This window comes from Salarias fasciatus, chromosome 14 (genome assembly GCF_902148845.1).
Source record: "Salarias fasciatus chromosome 14, fSalaFa1.1, whole genome shotgun sequence".
Classification (NCBI taxonomy): Eukaryota; Metazoa; Chordata; class Actinopteri; order Blenniiformes; family Blenniidae; genus Salarias; species Salarias fasciatus.
Genome location: NC_043758.1, coordinates 30,258,651 through 30,279,827, shown reverse-complemented (window position 1 = coordinate 30,279,827; position 21,177 = coordinate 30,258,651). Strand labels below are relative to the sequence as shown.

The window sequence follows — 21,177 nt, the reverse complement described above, 5'->3', positions numbered from 1 at the left end:
ACGAAAACTTACAAACAATGGCCTGAGAAAATGTCTCTTCCTCATGTGGCGACTGAAGCAACTCACCGAAGTCCATCCTGTCTTTCTGGTTTCTCTGCAGCAGCCCCAGCAGGAGGTCACTCAGCGGTGGAGACGTCTCCCGCGGGATTCTGGGTAATGAGAGTAAAGAGAGTAGCTTCTAAAATGCCCTATAACATCTGGACTTTGACTGCTGTTTACATGAAGCGTGTGGGATTCACACACGTCTGCAGCACATTCAACAGAAAAAAGGGTTTAGAAAGAAAAACAGGATCACCACTATCAATAAAACAGCAGAAGAGTGTCTTACATGGGTTGCAGATTCTTGTTCTTCTCATAAAACATCCTCAGGTCCTGTGGACTGTTGGCCTGAATGGACCAGAGATGACATTAGACACACAGACACAAATCAACAGGGCATCAGTGACCGAGTCATTGTGTCCAGTATGAACCTGGAAGGGGGGCTTTCCGACCAGACACTGGTAGATCACGGTCCCGATGCTCCACAGGTCGGCCTTGGCGTCGTAGTTCTGGGACATGATGACCTCTGGAGCCTGAAAGGTCACACATTAAGATCAGAAACCAGACACTGAAGGACGTGCGGACGCGGCGGAGAGGCGTGAAACACACTGACCATGTACATGGGCGACCCGCACAGCGTGGCAGCCATCATGTTGCTCTGGAGGTATCGTGCGAAGCCGAAGTCAGCTGCAGCACAGACGACAGCACGCATGTTATTATTACCAGAAACACACACCGCTATTGTCGCAGTGTGTGCACATGCGAGGCAGACACGAGGAACAACCACGCACGCAGAGGGAAAAAAAATACTGATAAAGTGGAAGCAGAGCTGTGAAACACTGCATGTGATTATTCAGGAAACACAAAGTGTGTGTGTGTGTGTGTGTGTTAACCTCAGTGTGTGATGGTCAGAGGAAGTCATCCCCTATAGATCCACTAATCTAACTAATCAAGGTGCTTCTGACTGAGCTCCACACAATTTGGTGAGAGCTTCATGGAGGAGGTGTGAGGGTGTCGAGAGAAGGAGCAGCAGCTGTTGACATTTTTGTTCTGGATAACAGCATTTTCAAAAGGAACGCTGACCTGTATATAAAGCACATTTCACTTTACAGCGAAGCGTAGAAAAAAAAGCAGAGTGGTACCGATTTTGATGCGGATGCCGCTGATGTTGGACTTCTTGCGGCCGGCATACGACAGCAGGATGTTCTGGGGTTTCAGGTCACGGTGGATGATTCCTTTGCTGTTGAGGATTCTCATTGCGGCGGCAATCTGCTGGAGGAAAACTCTCAGAGTGTCCTCTCTCAACGTCCCTTTAGCTAGAAAAGAAAACAAAAAGAGGAGCCAAACATTGATGGAGGTGATGGATTCAGAGCAGTTTGCTGCCGGCTGACAGTTTACATTGTGGAAAAGCCTCGAAGGAGCTCATTATCCTCGCTGGGTTAGAGCCGATAACTAGCATATTACAGTAATAATCCTGAAGTAAACAGAGTAAACTGGGGCAGTGAAGGTCCTGTTCCCTGGTGGTAGTGAAATGAATCTAATCCGATGTGAAACTAAGAGGATACTGCCCCCCCCCCCCTCCCTCTCATTCATTCTCTTTCTCCATCAAGCCTTTGTGATTACACTGCAGATCAAACCAGTAACCTTCTCAGCATTAAGCTAGGATTTGGGGTCTGCCCTTGATCCCCTTCACAGTCAACATTCTGACGAGGGAGAAGTTGTGTAAGTCGACAAATCATTGACGGGAAGGATCCTCTTACATAATTGGAGTGGTGGGACACAGAAATCAGCCAGTGATAAGAGCACTGACATCTTTACAGCACAACCACCTGCGTCAGTCGGGCAGCAGAGAGTCAGGGTCCAGCCCCGTCTCTGAGGAGGGTTTGACCCTGACCCAGTCTGTAAACTGCCAACGGGACATGTGGGGCAGGTGAAACAGGCAGAGCCGCCGCGATAAGCGAGCAAGCCCAGCAAACACAATCAGAGGTGGAAGCACGTGTGCTTATCTAAGAGATGTGTTGGCCGGCTGCCCGTTACGCAGAGAGTTTTATGATTCCACAAGCTGGCCTGATTTTAAAGAGGACATATTTTGGGGATAAAATACATTTTTTTCGAAGGAATATATATGTGCATGATCGTATTTGGTTTGTTCTACTGCCATTTTCCCAATGACAACATTAGGATGGCTCATGAGTGTGTCTTCCAGACGATTTTCAAGTTTTCCTTTCGCTGCTATGTGAACCATTTCAATCCCAACACCGGCCGCTCTGTCCTTTATGAATCACTTGCTCAACAAGCAGAAATGCCGACCTTCTTTACAAACCGCCACAATGACACAGACAGTGTGCTGACTGTGAGCGCAGAGAGAAGCGGACCTTTGTCTGGAGCTGCAGCGGTTCCCACACAAACAGAAAACATGGAGACCCACACGCACTGCTTAACACGGGAGAGGGTTATGTGATTCCACAAGAGCTCGCCGTCACACACGGATGACAAACGCACGATCACATTCCCAGACCCACTCTCAAAGCAAGCTGCAGTCACATGGCCTCTCCTCTGCGGCATTACTAACTTTGTTGTGATAAATAAGCTGTGTGTGTGTGTGTGTGTGTGTGTGTGTGTGTGTGTGTGTGTGTGTGTGTGTGTGTGTGTGTGTGAGTGTGTGTGTCATACAGATTAGTACGACGCTTACCTTGCAGATAATCGGCGAGATCCCCTCCATTACAGTACTGTGTGGGGAGACAAACAATCACCATGAGCAACTATTACACCTCAGGCTTAACAGTGTAAAAGGTGCACATTTGAATCTGTGTGTGTGTCTGTGTGTGTGTGTTTGTGTGTTAATCTGCCTGATTAGTGCTGCAGTGCAGCCAGTTCTCCAGAGAAACGACACCAGCATACTGAAACGTCGCTTACACGAAGATTCAAACGAAGACTCTGAGTTATTGAGTTAGAACTGAAGAACTAAGAAGTTAAAATGAAGAACCATTTACTCAAGGCGTTTTCAAAAAGTCCACTCTGGGAGCCATTCTCAAAAATTCTTGTATTCAGCATCTCTGTGCACTGCTGTCATGTAAACAGACACCCAGAATGCAATCAAAGTTTTGCAATTTCACTTGAAATTATCGGGTAAACGGGCCCCGAGAATCTCTTGAGAAGTTTGACGTACACAAACTGTCCATCAAGCACAGCTATCTGATGTTTACAGGCTGGTTTGTTTGCGGGCAGGTTATTGTACAGGTCGGTTTGTTCCTTTCCAGAGACGTGACCTCAGCTGCCCTGATGCTCTGTCTGACAAACCAAGACCTGACTTCACCCCTGACCGCACCACAAAGCACAAACACACTGACACACTGCACATCCACCGTGTCATTTGTGAGGCCTTTGGTAGATAAGACTGGGATTCATTGTCTTCCTTAGCGACCAGGTGTAAAACGTCTGCTTGAATGAAAATGAAAATGTAATACCTTTGTGGCGTTTTGGGTGTCTGACTACATAACAACAGTGCTTGGAGACACTGAAAATTCAGCTTTTTGAGAACAGCTCCCAAGATGGAACTTTCTGAAAACGCTCTGAGCCGTTGTAGCACAGACAGGTGAAAATGACACTTTCTGGAAATGCTTGGGCTCCGTTCTGAGGCCAAGCACCTGAGTCCGTCTTCTGTTCATATCATTTTACTCGCAGCTAATCACTGTGTAGGTGGTTGTCTCTTGGACGTTTGGTCCTGATGGTGGAGACTCAGATCAAGAAGGTTCAGGAGGGGAATAAATCCAGGCTTCAGTTCATGGTTTTCTCTACTGCTTTTGATACATAATGGTTTTTTGATAATCTGCATATATGCTTGTTTGTTGTTGACCTGGTTAAAGTCAAAAGGAATTAAATTTTAACTCAGAAAACCGAACAGCATTTTGCTTCAGCTGGCAGAGAAACATGGCGTCACGAAACCCGTCTGCAGTTCATTGACAGCATAAACATCTCAACACTCTCCAAACTGTGTGAAGAAACAAAAGCTACAATAATTGTTCCCATATATGAACTGTGTCTGTTTCTTCTCAGGGAGGACTGCACCTGGCTCGACACACTCATCTTTTTACTGTTTTTTTCTTCTTTTTTAATCTGCTACTTCCACACAATGTTTGCGCAAGATAAGCTTTAACCTGAAAACATGGCGTGACACAGATTTATCTGAGAACACTACACAAACAAAATGACATCTGGAATGTTTCCAACTGCATTTGAGGAAATTGTGAAAAAGGTGGATCAGAAAACAACATAATCATGTTAAACTGTTGTTGCTTGATGTTATGTCACAATGTGCCACACAGGAATTCAAGAACTTATCTTATAGTTCAACCAAAACGAAATCTGAAGCAGGTATTCAGGGAATGAGGTTCCTAGAAACCAGCGAATGTGTTCTCAGAGTAACCTGATGTGAAGTCACGGTTTGTTTTCCAGCTCAAAGTATTGCGTAAGCAGAGCAGAAACTTGGGCAGAGTGTGGTGCCAGAGGTTGTCAGGAGGTTAAGAGAGGACTGAGCTACTGTTTGGGCTTTTCCTCTTTGACTATGACAGAAAACAAACCTCCTCTCTAGAGGAGGAAACATGAGCTCCTCGAGGAGAAGGAGCCAGACAGTCACATTTCTATACTTACCTCCATAACCAGGAAAACGGAGTTGGGCGTTTCCTGGAAGAGAGCAGACGGACAATCAGAGACCTGGACACCATCCAAACAACATCATATTAATATCAGCACATGCTATTTCTGAAAACGAAGAGTGTGCTCAGATTTGTTCTAGGTGTGTGTGACACTGTAGGAAAAACATCCACTGTTTTGAACACCATAAAAGCATGATTCCAGCAAAAAGAGTCAGCAGATAATTGAACAATACCATAAGCATCAACAAAAATAACTAAACACTGCAACCAACTAACCAATTTAGAAATTCCCTCCCTTTTTTTTTTTTTTTTTTTTTAAAAACTGGCCAAACACATAAGAGGATTGATGTTGAACGTCTTGGTGAAATCTAAGACATGCTAAGTAATGAACAATGGTTCAAGTCTGGATTCCTCATTAAAAAAGATCAAATAGAGCGTGTCAAATAGAGTTACATGTATGTTGAACACCCATTTTTCACGACAATGATTTCAACTGAAAACGCAAACCTTCCTCTGACTTTCGCAACAAGACAACTGTGCTCGGAGTCGCAGAACGGCTCCCAGAGTGGAACAAAGCGCCATTTCAGTGTAAACACATGTTTTACACACTTTACCATTTAAACTCAAACACTTTTCTGAAAAGAAAACGCAATACTGACGAATTTTTGAAGTACGAACTTCTCCCCGAGTGGCAGCCATTAAACGGCACTGGTTGGTTTAATCTAATGTCATTCATAAAGTCAATTAGTGATTGGCTGAATCGCTCCTAAAGCGAGTGAGTATTCCGACACTTCGAGCTATTTATCTGCTCTTTCATTGCAGATTATTTATAGAAAATGAAGCTCACAGATTGTCAGTTTAACATCATTTAGTATTAGAGTCTATTTTATATATTTTTTCTGTCTGTATTTTGTAACCAAACTCTGCCAGTACTTTCGTAGAGAAACTTAGGCGTGCACGTTCTATTCTGAAGAATCAAGAGCCTCTCCATTCTTTACCAGACAACCATGAATCTGGATAGGAGGTAATCTCTATTTTTACAGTAGAGAATCCACAGTCTGCCTACCATGACGACCATAGAGAATAGTTTTGTCTTTAAGTTCTCTGTAACATTTAATTTGAATCACAGCTGAAAGAGGTTTCCATCATATTTCCATCGAACAACAACAAAAAGTCACCAACACGTGACTCCAGCCAGTCAGCCAACATGTGACCTCCAGTGTGTGTGTGTGTGTGTGTCTGTGTGTGTGTGTGCTGGGGCAGGTGTTGGTAGCGGTGGGGGATGGAACTGAAGTAGCCGCTCACTGTATGTGTGTGCATGTTGAGGAGGGGGACCGGGGGGGATTATGTAATGAGGATGTCTCTTGCAGCACACTCTTGGGAACATCGTGGACGCTGAGAGTCCCCTCAAGGCCAAGAGAGGTCATACGTCACTGGACCGTCACAGCAGACACACGGTGTGTGTTTGCAGACGTTGGAGAAAACGGGAGGTCAACAAATAGAAGGGAGTGAGGTTACTTCGGAGAAATCGCTCGGTGGGCCGCCCAAGTGCTCAGAAGCAAGATGAATTTCAAGAGGCAGGTGGAGACGGCAGGACAGAGGGCTGCCTTTGTTTGTCGGAGCTTCAGAGCAAGTAGCCGCACGAGCTTATGAAAATGGCGAGCGCTCAAAGCGTTTTACAAGAACAAATGTTTTCTGAAAGGAACCTGTTCACACATCAGCAGCATCTGACATGCAAAAAAAAAAAAAAACTGGGACTTTGGACTGGCCAGCTGCCAGATGAGGGCTGGGCTCCAAAACAGTCAGTCCAGCACAAAATATTCCAACAACAGCAACATAAATAGCTCACTGTGTTTTCATAACCTTGTCACAGCCATGTAACGTTATCAATCGGTTTCACAAACAAGCAAATCTGCAGGCAGGATGTAGGGATGAAAGCATTTTACTATCCCGGGACAGGAAAACACACACACACGCACACACACACTGAAGAGCCAGTGCAAAGCAAAACAACAGTGTCTGGTTCGCTGTTCAGTTATTGCATCACAGTAACTCCAGGAGTGCACGGTTATGTAATATTAAGGGGGATGGGAAACGGCCAAACTGGAGAGGGAGGGGTGTGTGTGTGTGTGTGTGTGTGTGTGTGTGTGTGTGTGTGTGTGTGTGTGTGTGTGTGTGTGTGTGTGTGTGTGGGTGTGTGTGTGTTGGACTAGGGGGGATGGTTAGGTGTTTACAGAGAGCTGGCAAGCTTTTGTCACGCAAACGTAATCTGGGTATTCTGAGTAAACTCCTGTCAGTTGGGAGTAAAGTCTGCGCTTTGACATAACAGCAGTGTGCCCACACACACACACACACGCGCATACACAGAACAATGTGTGTGTTGACCACAGCAGCAAAGACAAAAACACAGCAATTACATACCGAGGACAAAAGGTCAGAAGTGCTTGATGACTGTGACTCAAACTTGGCCACAGAGGGAGAAGATGTTTGTTTCCATGTAGGAAACTGTAATCTCTTCTCAAGCAAACAAGCTGCAGTCACAAAGAAGATCTGACTCATGCGCCAGAGGTCAACTGCTGCCTTCACCAGTGGAAAACTCATTAGATATTTTGCTGATGGAAGCACAAAGCCTGCCATCTGATTTACCAAAAATATCAGAATCTGCACTTCCACCCGAGTCGTGAGGGAAGTGAAACGATGCGTTGAAGGAACCTGCTGGTTGTTTACATCCATTATTTTCCCTTAAGATGGACATAAATGATACATCCAGACGGCTCCTGCAACTGATGAGTTTGCCAGACCTTTTTAATGCGGTCAATAGTTTGACTTTTGTCATGAACTTGTTAGTTTTAATTCCAGTCCGAAGACCTTCAAACATTCCAGAGGTTTTTAATCTCAAGGTGCAAAAAAAGAAGTCTTTGGTCAAAATAGATTTAAAACATCAGGAAAGAAATTCCTGTCTAGAGATATGATGCCATGTAATACTGAATGAAAGTGAAAAGAGACAGAATAACTTCCAGAGCGAAAGGGCTCATGTGCACGATACAGACTTTAAGTGGGAAATGCAAAACTTCCTTTGCATTTGTGAGTAGATTCACCTCTGAAAACAACTTTTTAAGATTAACTACCAAGGTGGAACTTTTCAAAAACATTCCAACTTTTGTTTAAATAGGTGAAAACGAGACTTTTTGCAAACGCTTGGGCTGAAACACTGTCTGCGTCTGCACACCATGGTCGTCGTGACTTATAAGACCGCAACTTCATTGTTTTTGGGGCGACAGTAGCTCAGTTGATAGAGTGGGTCGTCTTATAACCGGAAGGTTGGCGGTTCGATCCCCGCTCCCGCAGGCGTAAAACTGGCGCTGTGTCCTTGGGCAAGACACTTCACCCACCTTGCCTAGTATGAAAGTTGTGAGAGTGAATGGTTGGTGGTGGTTGAAGGGCCGATGGCGCAGATTGGCAGCCTCGCTTCCGTCAGTCTGCCCCAGGGCAGCTGTGGCTACAATAGTAGCTTACCACCACCCAGTATGGTGTGAAAGGTTGATGTGATATTGCAGTGTGAAGCGCTTTGGGCTCTGTCATGCAGGGTAAAAAGCGCTATACAAGTGTAGTCCATTTACCATTGTTTGTCCAAACGAATGTTGTGTATTCACCTTTGTTAATGCTATAGCTTAGTAGTTCCTAGTTGTGAAAGTGTGTGGTTTTATTACAAAAACAAACAACATCCCACTAGTGCCCCAACATGAAAACTGCTTTCAGCATCTGCTTTCAGCAAAATGCAAAAATCTTGATTCACTTCAGTTTGTTGAGTTGTACAAAAAGCCTCCAAACAGCGCTCACAAACACTCCAAAACATTTACACAGAGTCATGTGAGTGTCCGCTCCCCCCTTGTTCCACGTTACATGGTTCCGACATGTGACTGGGAGTGTGTCCATGTGCTCCAGCGAGCTGTAACTGTTTTCCTCTGAGCCGCCGCTCCTCCCAGCTCAGTGTCTGGAAAGCAAAGTCATGCGGAGGAATGCAGGGGCCGAGGCCGAGTTTTCTAGGAAAGGATTCAGTGACACTCGGAGGCTCATTCACTGTGTTTTCAACTCAATTCATGACAATTCTGTCAATACCTTAGTGAGGAAACATACATATATGTGAACGTACACACACGTGCACACGCACGCGCACACAGAGTGGGGGCTCCTGTCCAGGCCAGAACATGATGTTCTTTTGTAGCAGATTTTGCCTTTTTGCGACTGACTCACCCAGCAGCTCACAAACAGAATTCCACCTCCTCTCTCTCTGTTTATCTGCACACCAACGCTCCTGCTCACCTCTCCGTCGAGTATCCTTACACGCACACACACACACACACGATGTGGGACTTTTTACTGGTGACAGCAACTTGTTGTGTAAACTTGTGTAACTGCTACAAGTAAGTACCGGGGACGGTTATTATTCATTAAAATGAAAATGAAAAGAAAAAAGGTCCAGTCTAGGACCGATTCACACATTTCTGGCTAACTTTGACAGTAACAATGAGCATGTTCATGAAAAACAGAGTGACTGACTAGTTCTGGAGACAATCATGATATCCAGTTGAAGATTTGGGCTTACTGACAGATTAAAGCGACCAAGAACAAATGTTTTTAGTCCTCCTTACACTCTAGCAGAGGATGAAACAGAGACTCTCAATGAGGAACAGGTGTGTTCAAAACTGTTTCGTTTCGAAGCTGCATTTAGTGTCTGTGGCTGCAAGTGGAGTTTGGTGTCTTCCTGAATCTTCACAAAAGTAAGCTGTTGATTAAACAGAGCCACTGACAATGAAGCAGGGTTTTCCTTTATGAGTACGTTCTTTACGACCTAAGTTTAATTTTAACCTATAGGACCGAACAGTGAAATGTTTTTCTGCTTATGTGTGAATTCATGTGTGAATAGATGAACAGCAAGAACTGGGGATTCAAAGCACAACTGTTTCTAAAACTTAACAGCTCTTCCAGAACAAAGTGAAGATTTCTTAACATTTACTATGCCATCATCTGCATACATGGACAACATGTCTTCCATAGAGACCAGAGTCACCAGCTATACCACTCCATTATTTTACACTGTGTTTAAGAAATGTGGAGCATGATCCCCTTACCTCTGACTTACAGAGCAGCTTTTTAGTGAATGATTTACACATTAAGCAGTATTTGAGGTCAGCCTCACAGGTTTAAAGGCAGATTCCAGGTGTTTTCCTTTCAGCTTATAATGCTCAGACGAAACACACTCCTTCATGTGAGTGTGTTGTCAGTTCAGGAGGATCCGAGCAGCAGTGCGGCATTATCAGGGAGGGAGGGAAGGAGAGCAGGCCCGACACAGTACACCTCATAATTAGAAGCGTCTGCCTCACGCTGCTGCAGCTTGCTTAACATTAGTGGCCGGGCTCAGCAGTGTGTTTAAGGCTGTCATTAAAGACTCCTCCAAACTCCAGTGCCGCAGTCTGTCACAGGTCCACACACTCCCACTCCCAGCAGCGCCGGCCTTTGTCAATGCACAGCTATTCTGGGAGGTGAGCAGCCAGCTGCTACGTCTCTGAGTGATTCCCACACAGCCACATTCATGTCTGCTGCATTCACAAACCGTAACACATCAACAAAACTACTTCACTGTGGAAAATACGGATTTTACCGCCTAAATCGTTTGCCTGATTAGTTTGTCTTACATTTTAAATCCAGCTCAGCCTCCTATTGCCGATTCTCAATAAATCTGCAGGGGTTAAGTCCACAGAAATATTTCTTTGGTGCATTCTGCATCAAACACCAGCAGTGCTGAGCCAGCAGGGAAGAGGGAGGCTGAATTAAATGTTATGTCACAGCGTGGATGGAGAGAATTAACACTTCCATTGTGAACTTAAATCAAATATACAAAGGGACACAGGCAGTTCTGTGTTTATTCAGGCTCCAGACCTGCACTACAGAATCCAGTATCTGCTGCTGCTGTGGACACATAGTACTGAGGACAAACAGATAAGATTGAGAGCACCAGGAGGAAAATCAATGAATTTAGGTAGAAATTCAGAATATATGTTTACAAAGTTGATTTTATAGGATTTTGTGATTCAAGTCCTTATTTTCATTATAATGGTCCTTCATGCAGCTTGTTAGTTTCTTCCTCTCTGAAGCCAGCTGCTTCCATTTCATTTTTCACTTATTACCAAAAAAATGAAACTTGTCACTGGGTGTTTTTAGATGAGCTGGTGCATGAGTCACAGAAACAATACTGATACAATCAATGCTGGAAGACTGTCACTGGAATTAAATATCCTAGCTTAGCACAGAGGTTCTCATAATGTTTGCGGGATTACCTCTTTTCACACAGTTCACGGCCCCGTTTACACACCGTTATCTACCCACAACCAATAAAAAAGTAGAATTCTGCTTTACATATTGTCTATATCTTATAGACAATACAAAATACAATACAAAAGTACGAGTTTAACAATACTTATAGACTATAAGTATAGTTAAACTCGTACTTTTGTACAATAGCTTATTTGATAGTTGATAGTTTTCTTTCCACTCATTTGCTTTCATCAGCATTTCGTCTCATTGATTGAAGAAAAAAAAAATGCATAGAAGGTGTTGCCATGCTTTTCTTAAGAAGCACTTAACACAGTGAAGGAAACAGGATTACGGTGTGAAGACAAAGTCAGTAGAGCAGCGCTATTAGAATTCACTTGGAGTTTGAGTGGAGGCTTCTGGGCTCTACGGCATCTAGTAAAATGTGAGCACTTCGTGAACGAGCGCACCGTGCAGGTTGCTTCCTATAAGGGCTCAAACCTTCTCATCCTGACCTCCTTTAACAGCACAACCTCCCTCAGTATCTACACACAGGTCAGACACAACTGCTTTTCAGGTCACCGGTATCATGTTTAAGTAAGTCACTCCTCTTCTGTAGCCAGTAGCACTGCTAGACTACTGAACATGACTTGTGAGAGGAGCTCCTGCTTCTTTGTGCAGCCCATCAGTTCATCCTCTATCTCAGCTCCTGTCTCTTTAAGACTCCCCTCCCTCTAATCCCACTTTGTTCTGATTGACTCGCTTCCAGGAAGCCTCCTTTAATAGCTCTAAGCCAAGTAGGACTGTGTGCTTGTAGTTTGACACCAGCCTCACTGTTTAACAAAGAGGTAAGTCTAATAACCACCTATGAGTCAAAGGACAGCAACGAGCAGATACCAGTGCTCGCTACTTTATCTTAATCCAAAGAAGAAAAAAAAGAAGGCAGCTCAGATTGGACAGTTTTACACTTCCTGCAGCCCAGAGTCACACGCTACATCTCCAACCACAGGGAGTGAAGCTCAACATGTACTGTATTGTCTACAGTATATACATCGCATCAATCAGTCACATAAGTCGCACTGGACTCCAAGTAAGGACATTTAATTTGGTAATGTAAGTTACTCAACTACATAATAATACACACAACAACAGGCTGAATACATGTACAGTGTGTTAACATAATACATTAACAGTTATTCAGCGACACAGTCGCATTAAAAACAGACCTGGGAGGCTGCTTACAGCGAGCAAACAAATCAAAAAATAAAGGAAAAACAGCGAGATAACACTGTCTGTAACTGCATTCACATCACAGACAGAATAAACAGAAGACGAAAAACACAAGAAAGAACCAGACAGAGTGAACAAAACTGACAGAGTGCACTCAGAACGACTAGAATCACTTTAAAATGCTCGATTAGTGTTGGTCTTGCTCCTCAGAGTGAGGTTATGACAGGGAAAATACCAATGCTATTATTGATTCCTGAATAAATATCATCTCCCTAAAGCATTCAAAGAAACACAACATTCGATATAAAGTGTTCATATTTATAGTCAGTGTACATTTAAAAAAATACTTCAGGATTTATGCCTCATTTTGTCAGTCAGATAGGATTAATACTACTGTGAGGCCTTTTTAACGGAATGGTACTTCCTAAAGCTCGTTCAGCTCTGTTGACACACCAATGATTTCGAGTGAAAACGCAAAACTTTCGTTATCTTTTGGACGTCTGTTTACAGGACAGTGGTGCTCAGTGTTACTGAAAACACAACTTTAGAGAACAACTCCCAAGGTGGAACTTTTCCACAAAACGCCGATTCTGTCTGAAGAATCAGCTGAAAATGGCACTGAAGGCGGTAGTGCTGTCACGACCTTTAATACAACAAACTTCAAACATTTGGGAAAGCTTAACATTAAAGAGTACAGGGACTTTCAGCCACGGACAGCAAAAGATCCTACTGTACTTGATTTGTCTTAGTGTGTACAGTTTTGTTTAGTTTCAAAACCCTTGATTTGTTGCTGCCACATGAACAAGAATGTACCTCATGTATGCTGTTCAAATGAAGCAGCCTTTCGTTTTTTTTTTTTTGGAGAGGCCTACTGTAGTGTTAGAGATGTTTACCTTTTGTGTGTATGGGTCATGAATAAAAAAAAAAAAGGACAATGTGAAACAATTACAGTGGCATATTTGTTTTTTTATTTTTCCTGTTAGCAGGATTTCCTGTTTATCTGGTTTTCTTTTCTCACTTAAATTGATCTTCAACTTGCCCTTAGGGACACACAATTGTACCTTTCATACTTGCCTGTAGAGAAGAGTTTATCACAGCCTCATACAAATTTAACTCCTGTGATAACAATCATAGAGCTCTGGTATTAGGAATAGCATCGATATCGGAATATATCCAAATTCGGGTATTGGAAAGACTGTACCATCGACTTAAAAATGGCTCACTTGGTCCATAAGCATCAGAGACCAACCATACAACACAAAATACACACCACAACTTAATAAAAGACCAACACAAACTGACACATAGAAATATCTGAACCCTGCAGAAAGACTTTCATTGCGCTGTGCAGCTGTAGCCTGAAGGAAACACACGAACCTCTGATCATATTCAAACTATCTTCTTCTAGCCTGTGTGCTGCTGTGAAGAATGTTTAATTCTAAAATGCAATTTAACCAGCTGATGAGAAGAGCAGATTTGATAGAATATAATAGTTCAGACTGTATGTCTGTGTCGGTGTGTGTGTGTATGTGTGTGTGGAGGCTGCCTTCCTGTTCAGGGCTCTGCTGCAGTAATTACATGAGCAGGGTGGAGAGAGGAGCACATGGGTGGACAGGATGAGCAGCACCGCTACACAGGGAGGCCCACGCTCACACAGGAAGTACCGCTCCTCTGTGGGAAGTGCTTCATCATCGCTTCAAACGTTTCTGCCTCGTAGCGCTCCACAGTGGAAGTGCACTCACACGTAAGAGGCTGCATCTCAGCAAAAAAAAAAAAAAAAAAAAAAAAAGGTGCATTTTCACCGTATACGGCATTTTGAAGAAGGCAGATTCTCTTAATTTCCACAACTTTTATCTGGTTCTCATCCACCATGCTGCACGTCACCCAGTGGGAGGCCTGATTACCAAACCTATTTCTATAATCTCAGCATGAATGCAGCTATTTAAAGGGAGTCAGGTGCTACTTGAAGAGCTACGAAAACAAACATTTATTTCAGACCACATGGGGTGTATGCCAGTCAAAAAACCAGCATGCGGCATGATAGTGTAAAAAGGATCGACTGCTTGACCAGGAGCCAGTGAAGTCGCTGTAGGGTGGAGGTGACTTGATGAGATGAGCGAGTTTTAGTGACGAACGCCAGCAGAGTTCTCCAGCTAGAGTTTGTGGAGGGACTTTTGAGGGAGGCCGAAGAGGAGGGAGTTGCACTAATCGAGGCGGGAGGTAACAAGACGAGGATGGCAGAGGAGGAGGGGGTGAGGGAGGGGCGGAGACGGTTTATGGAGCGCAGACCGAGTTCATGATTGCACAGCAGCCGTTTTGTTGAAATGTAACTATCTAATTCTGTATATGATAAGATTTTTTTGTATTGTGACAAAAGTATCATTGAACTGTCAACTGAAATAGAAAAGTAGATCAAGAGGTTCCAACTTGTACGTGGTTTCTGTAAAGCTAACTGGAGTACAAGAATGAGAAATGCTTGTTGATAACGAGTATTGTTGCAAGTAAAAATTAAATGCCCAAAAGCCTAATTTTATACAAATGACTTGTGAAGACTTCGACTCTGAGCTCACTGCGTGCCATCACACATTCCAGTTCACCGTTAATGAGTGTAGCAAATAGCAGTCATACTATAATCACGTTCAGCATGTAGCATCGCCGGTGTACGAGTCCTGAACATCTTTAACACGAAGCATGCAGCACGGCTCGAGAGGAAAATCCTCCAGGATTCACTGAGCAGTTTAACTCGTCAACTGTACCAAGATGGACCAGAAGTGTTTTTACTCAGCGCTACATTCAAGGACCAGCAAGGAGAACCTCTAAACCTCTGAGGACAGTGAAAAGACTTACAGATGGACATTCACTTAACTGTCAGTCACATCGATAATCCGAACACATGAAAAAACTCACCTGGACGTCATAAAGTGCTACAATGTTCTCGTGCTGCAGCTCCTGAGGAAAAGCAACAGAAAAACAAGATGCATTAGTGGGAGCATTAACAAGGCCGGAGCGGCTAATGGGATCCGTCTCATTGATATTTCTATCAGTCGACAGTGCAGAAGGTCAACGCCAGTTCACTCTTTAAATACGCTCAGAAAATAAATGAGGGGCAATTAGAAGTCAGGCTCACCTTCAGGATTTTGATTTCCTTGCCAAGGAGGATCTGGGACTTGGACAGGTTCTTCTTATTAATGCTCTTAATGGCCACCTCCCAATCCGTCTTCTAGACAACAATAAAGACAAGACGTCACATTACAATGTGGGCAGGACGATCGCAGGTGTCTCTTTGTAACGGTTTCTGCAGGACGTGGAGGACACAGCGGGGTCACAGTGAAACAGACCAGCTGATGTGATGAGCTGCGCTCACAGATTCTGTAACCAGAAGACACACTTCTGATAATTCCTCTTCATGTCAAACAGCTTTAAAGCCCCGTTTACACAAAAAAAAAATTTGATAAGAAAACTCAAAACTTCAGAAATGGCATGTCTGGAGAAACCTCACTGCGACCATCCAGCCTGCTCTTCCTCTACTGACACCGTTTGTGCACGTCGGCCTAAACTGCACTGTCAACACTACCGTGTGAGAACAGCTGGAAGGACAAAGGAAACCTTAGACATCCCAATAACGGCAGGTCAGCTGTGTCTCCGACAGGCTGAATGACAGCTCCGCCAGCAGCACACTCAAAGCTCAGACTGAGGCGAGGGACCGATTTTATTTCTTCCCCGAGCTGAGATAATGTTTCCACATGAGCTGCTGCGGGCTGCGGAGCAGGAAGAGGCTTGTGCCGCTCACGTGAGCTCAGACGCTCTCAGGACATGTGCTGCAAGCATGCCACTAAGCCCTCAGAAAAACACCAGGGAGACCGGATTCCTGCTCTCTTGAAGGAAAACACACACAGGGGCTGGTTTAAAAAAACGACTCAGGCAATCAGAAAGAGTGCCAAGACAAGAAATGATAATAAAAAGACAGGCGATCCAAATGTATCTAGGTTAATAGGAGATGTTCCTGATCTGCGGGAGCAGTCCGCCTGAAGCCTGGCATCGAATCCAGCACACACTGGTGACACCGCATGTGTGTGTGTGGCATCCATCCCCGGCTCACTGACAGCCTGCCCAGTCAAGTGTGACTGAGCTGCCAGAGCTACACCCATAGAGGATGGGGAGGGGGGGTCGAAGCGACCCGACTGGCCTGTCACGTAACGCTGGAGGGGGGGAGGGTGGGGTGGAAACTTTCTAACAACCCACATTAACGGTGGGCTGGTGTGCCACATAATGGGGAGCTAAGTGGTGTAGAGTAACGCTGCTGTCAGAGGCTGAAGCGAGACCTCGTTTTCCAGAATAATGTCTGAGCTCATGGATGAATCACAGCTGATTACAGGCAGCACAGACTTCAGAGGCCGGATGTGGCCCGACGAGGACCAACATTCTTCAATGAGGTCACGAGGGCCAAACCAGACATTTCCAGGACTGGGTCACTACATGTGTTTGTGCACCTTTATGTAACTGGACTCCCATTCCAGAGCTGATACATTAACCTCAATTTCAGCTTCAATCAATTTCATTGTTTTCATTCTTGTAAATATAATTTTGAATACACCTGAAAGCAGACTTCAATGTTATCGTGAAATAAAACGTTACCTTTAAGACAAATGCAGCTCCTGATGAGTGATAACAGTGATTTGCAATCAGGGGGGACATTTCACTGTATTTTGCAAGCTTTATTAGGACTGGCTTTACGATTAGATTGCAGTCATATTTTCCATAGTAATTGTTTGGTCTTATAAAAATATCAACATTTTACAGTTTAAATTCATTATTATGGCACTACTTGACTAGTTCAGCCCATTCAAGATTCATACACAATTCACAACATAAAATTCATCCCAATTTCTGACCTGGCAGTATGTGGCTCCTGAACTACACGAATCTGACACCCCTGATTTAAGAGGTACTAAGTTTTTTCATATCTGAGAATATCCGAGTCTGATTTTATTCATTTTTATCTCAAAATGACTAAGTTTAAAAGTTTAACTTGTGCTTACGTGGAAAGTGTAACCGTTGGTCAGATACAAATGCGTATCATGAGAATCTCTGGAAACAAAAGCATTAGTTTGTGAGTGACTGCGAGTGAGAAATATTCCAAAAAACAACCCGTTTTTTTTTTTTAAATACTGTTCATAGATTAATTCTAATCAGTTAACTATCCACACCATGTAACGTCTACACCAAGACATTTTTGGAGTTGTCAAATAATCAATCATTAAAAACCATTTAAAGTCAGAAATGCAAGATTCAGGCCTTAAAACTCATCATGAAACAACATGATCCACGTAGATGAGTTCAGGTGTTTTATTTGTTTTTTTTTTAAACAAGGAGAATAGCATCATTGACCTATATAATTATAAATACAGTGATGTAACTAAGCAGCAGTCGAAGTATTGTGATTCATGTCTGCCACTGCAGGCACAATGTGAAGAGTCAAGAACAGATGCTTCATGAACTCTCCTCCCATCCGGTGATTTGGTTCCAGCGTGTGTGTGTGTGTGTGTGTGTGTGTGTGTGTGTGTGTGTGTGTGTGTGTGTGTGTGTGTGTGTGTGTGTGTGTGTGTGTGTGTGTTTGCCTTCACTGTGATGTCCTCAGAAATCAGAAATCCTGGGAGGTATCTGTTGCTTTTTGTCAGCCCCATTTACACAAGAATGGTTTCAAGTGAAAGCACAAAACTTTCAATGTGTTTTGGATGTCCGTTTCCACCACAACAGTGTCAAACACTTATACTCCGTCATTGTGTTAATGGGCAAATACAACACTTTTTGGAAATGCTCGGGTTCCATCCCAGGTAGATGGCAGAAACACTGTCACTGCGATATGCACCACAGTTATATTAAATAGTTCTACTGCACATATGCAAATAGTTCGACAAAAACAACAATGGCGCCCTCCCGAGTGTCATGGCTCCCAGTCTATATTATTCTCTTGGGACTTGGTCGTTTGATAGTTGAGAGTCACCATAATAGCAATCCACCTGTTGTATTCGCCATCGTTAATGTTTATGAGGTATTGTTTGTGTGTGTGGTTTCATTACAAAAACAACCAACAGCGTCAACTTCTGGCATGACGTGCTCAATAAATCATTTTCAGCATGTCAGCCGATGCCATGTAAACGGACATCGATTTCAGATCGTTCCTGCATAAACGAACAACGTTTCTGAAACGAAAGACCAATGATGTTTTCACTGGAAACGTCATCATGTAAACAGGTTCTTAAAGCCTTTCTGAGCAGCTTCAGGAGGTAAGAGGTAAACAACCACTGCAATAGACTACATCATTGAAGCCAATGATGTGAGGCTATTTATTCCATGATTATAACTGTTAATTCATTCCAGTAATCAATCTAAAGTGGGACTGTCAAACTATTCGGGGTCAGTTTGATGTCAGTGAGATCATAGCATCGTCTCTATAGACTAAACTCTTCTCAACAGCTCTGACTATGCCTTTTTGCTAAAATTCAAAATTAGTGAATTAAAGTTGATGTTTCCTGTGTCACTTTACACTTTCAAAGTCATCCTAAGGCCCACCAAGGACTGATTATGGTCTGCATACCAGACGTTTGACACCCCTGAGCTAAAGCTAGAGGTTATAAAGTTGTGTATGCTTTTCAAGGAGCTGTAAAGCGTCATGCCATTACAGTTATGACATGACATGACATCAGTAGGTTATCTATGACCACTGTTGAACTAACAAAGCAAACACCTGCTGGGGAAATTATCGAACTGTACTATCTTATCTTTTAGGAGCCTTACATAAGGAGGTCGGACAACGGGGTCACAGGAGGGGTTATGTATGTCCAAGCAGTCCATGAGACCTCCTGCATGCAGGTGGCTCTAACCTTCCCACTCCTTCGAGGTCAACACAATCCTATAAATAGGCATGAATGGCATCCAGACGATAGGACTTAATGCAGAGATCACATGCTGTCTGTTTTAACATGTTATAGAGGCATGTAAGGATTGTTTCCACGGATGAGCAGGTGACTGTTTGCTGGTTCTGAGTTTCCAGTCTCTGAGCTGGTTATCAATCGAGGGAGTGACAGGAGCTGGTCTGGTGGTGCTCCAGCAGGGGAGCGTGGGGAAGCTCTAATACGGCTTTCATTGAAGAGTCCCGAGACCATCTGTTTCACACCAGCAGCAACGGGGGCACCATGACGTCCTCTCCTGCATCTCGATTACAAATAAACACAATCCTTCTGTGACAGTAAACCACACCCTGCTCAGAGGCACTGATTTGTTTCTAAGCAGGATCAACACACGCTCATGCATATGTGTGAAGGTGAGCTTGTGCAGATGTTGCATAACAGAGACTTCTATCCTTAAAAAGGCAGAGAGAGGGGTTAAGCTCTTCACCTCATCCTCCCTGCTGCCTCAGTACGTCAGCAAGTCATTCAGCAACGCCTGACTCATCCATTTCATGAATGAACAATCCACAGAAATACACTTACACAACTAACATTGAGCTGATGAAATGACAGTGAGACGATCATTTAACGCGACCCTGCATCAGTGCAACACATCAGTTTGGATGCAGGTGTTTACTAATAATAAAAAAGACAGAATAGATGACAAGCTCTGTATGATGCTGCAGCATCCTCCACCACCACAGACTGACCCAGATTCTTGATTTTTCCTGCAAGAGAAGAGAGACAGAGAGAGGAGAAGACAGCAATATATTTACCTTCCTGTGTCTTCCTTTGAACACCACAGCAAAGGCTCCATGTCCAACCAGGTCCTTTCTGCTGTACTCAAAATCCCCCACAGGCTCCATGGTGATGGGCTGCAGGTCCAACTGAAGCTCAGATCTGGGATGGAGGCTGTAGTCCTTCTCGATGGGTGAAATAAAACAATCCTGGAGTCCAAAATATCCCCGGGATACTTCAACAGTGCAGCTCCTGCTTTTCGTACTGCGGGATTATTTCATGACATGCAGCCTGGGCATGGTGCATTCAGGAGTCCGGAGGTCTGTGACCCACCTGGAGAGGCGGCTGGCTAACACACTGCGCTGTCCCAGGACAACTGAGCTGTCCACGGCCACAGTCTACATGATGGCGAGTCTGCAGGACGGAGCATGGAGGCAGACGGAGGAGCGACAGACTCGGAGCTATCTGTTAGCCTGGCAGTGACATAACCCGGAGGCTCCAGCCGGCCTCATAGCTGCCCTGCTGCCTGGAGCAGGTCCACACAGACCGACTACCAGCTGAGTAATCCCGCCCTGAACCACACGGAGCTTCTAAACTCGGATTATTATCGGGAATGTAGAAGCGACGACGCTACCATTAGTCTGTGTCAGTGTTAGCTTACAATAAAGATGCATTACAGTCCCCACATCTGAAGACGGTAGTCCTCATAATCTGTCCTCCTCCAGAAAACGTCCTCTTAATCATAATAATCTATCACCCTCGAAGAAATGTCCTCGTAATGATAATAATAAAATATGTCCCCGAAGTGATGTCCTCTTAGAATAAAAATAAAAAAATTAAAAAAAGTCGTGAACCTTTAATTTCATCCGTGTGACGAGGAAATGTCACTCCCGTCGTTCCGTTTCGCAGTGAAGTCTCACAGTTCAGCCACACCGGGCCGGATGTGGATTTAATCTGAGATCCACGGACAGTTGTAGGAGATTTATAAAAGCTGCAGATGTAACTACGAGGTTTTATTCACATTTTGAATGAGAGCAGTTCCCTAGCCTGCTCTCCTCAACAATACTGACAGCAGCTGCCAGAGCTGCTCTTTTATAGCAGATCCCTCCGCCAGCACCATCCTTCCGCCGCGAGAGTTAGTCCCTCCAGTCTGTCTCGGCTTGACAACACTGATTAAGGTAAACATAAAACTAATCTTCTGAAACCAGTAACCTAAGTCGTCTTGTGATTGTTTTCTCCTTCAGTCTTCCATG

General features: G+C 44.0%; 1 protein-coding gene across 2 annotated transcripts in view; it reads right to left on the bottom strand.

Moving 5' to 3' along the window:
* Positions 1 to 20,974, bottom strand: part of ulk2 (unc-51 like autophagy activating kinase 2) — a 38,043-nt gene extending 17,069 nt beyond the window's left edge. For both annotated transcript variants that reach the window (XM_030109345.1, XM_030109344.1), the window contains exons 1-10: positions 19,963 to 20,974; positions 15,364 to 15,456; positions 15,144 to 15,185; positions 4,690 to 4,722; positions 2,732 to 2,768; positions 1,182 to 1,355; positions 653 to 726; positions 471 to 572; positions 329 to 387; positions 67 to 149 (exon numbers count right to left, since the gene is read on the bottom strand). In XM_030109345.1, coding sequence (XP_029965205.1) covers positions 67 to 149; positions 329 to 387; positions 471 to 572; positions 653 to 726; positions 1,182 to 1,355; positions 2,732 to 2,768; positions 4,690 to 4,722; positions 15,144 to 15,185; positions 15,364 to 15,456; positions 19,963 to 20,052 — 787 coding nt within the window. In that variant the 5' untranslated portion in view covers positions 20,053 to 20,974. The remainder of the gene's footprint in view (positions 1 to 66; positions 150 to 328; positions 388 to 470; positions 573 to 652; positions 727 to 1,181; positions 1,356 to 2,731; positions 2,769 to 4,689; positions 4,723 to 15,143; positions 15,186 to 15,363; positions 15,457 to 19,962) is intronic.
* Between the last annotated feature and the right edge of the window lie 203 nt (positions 20,975 to 21,177).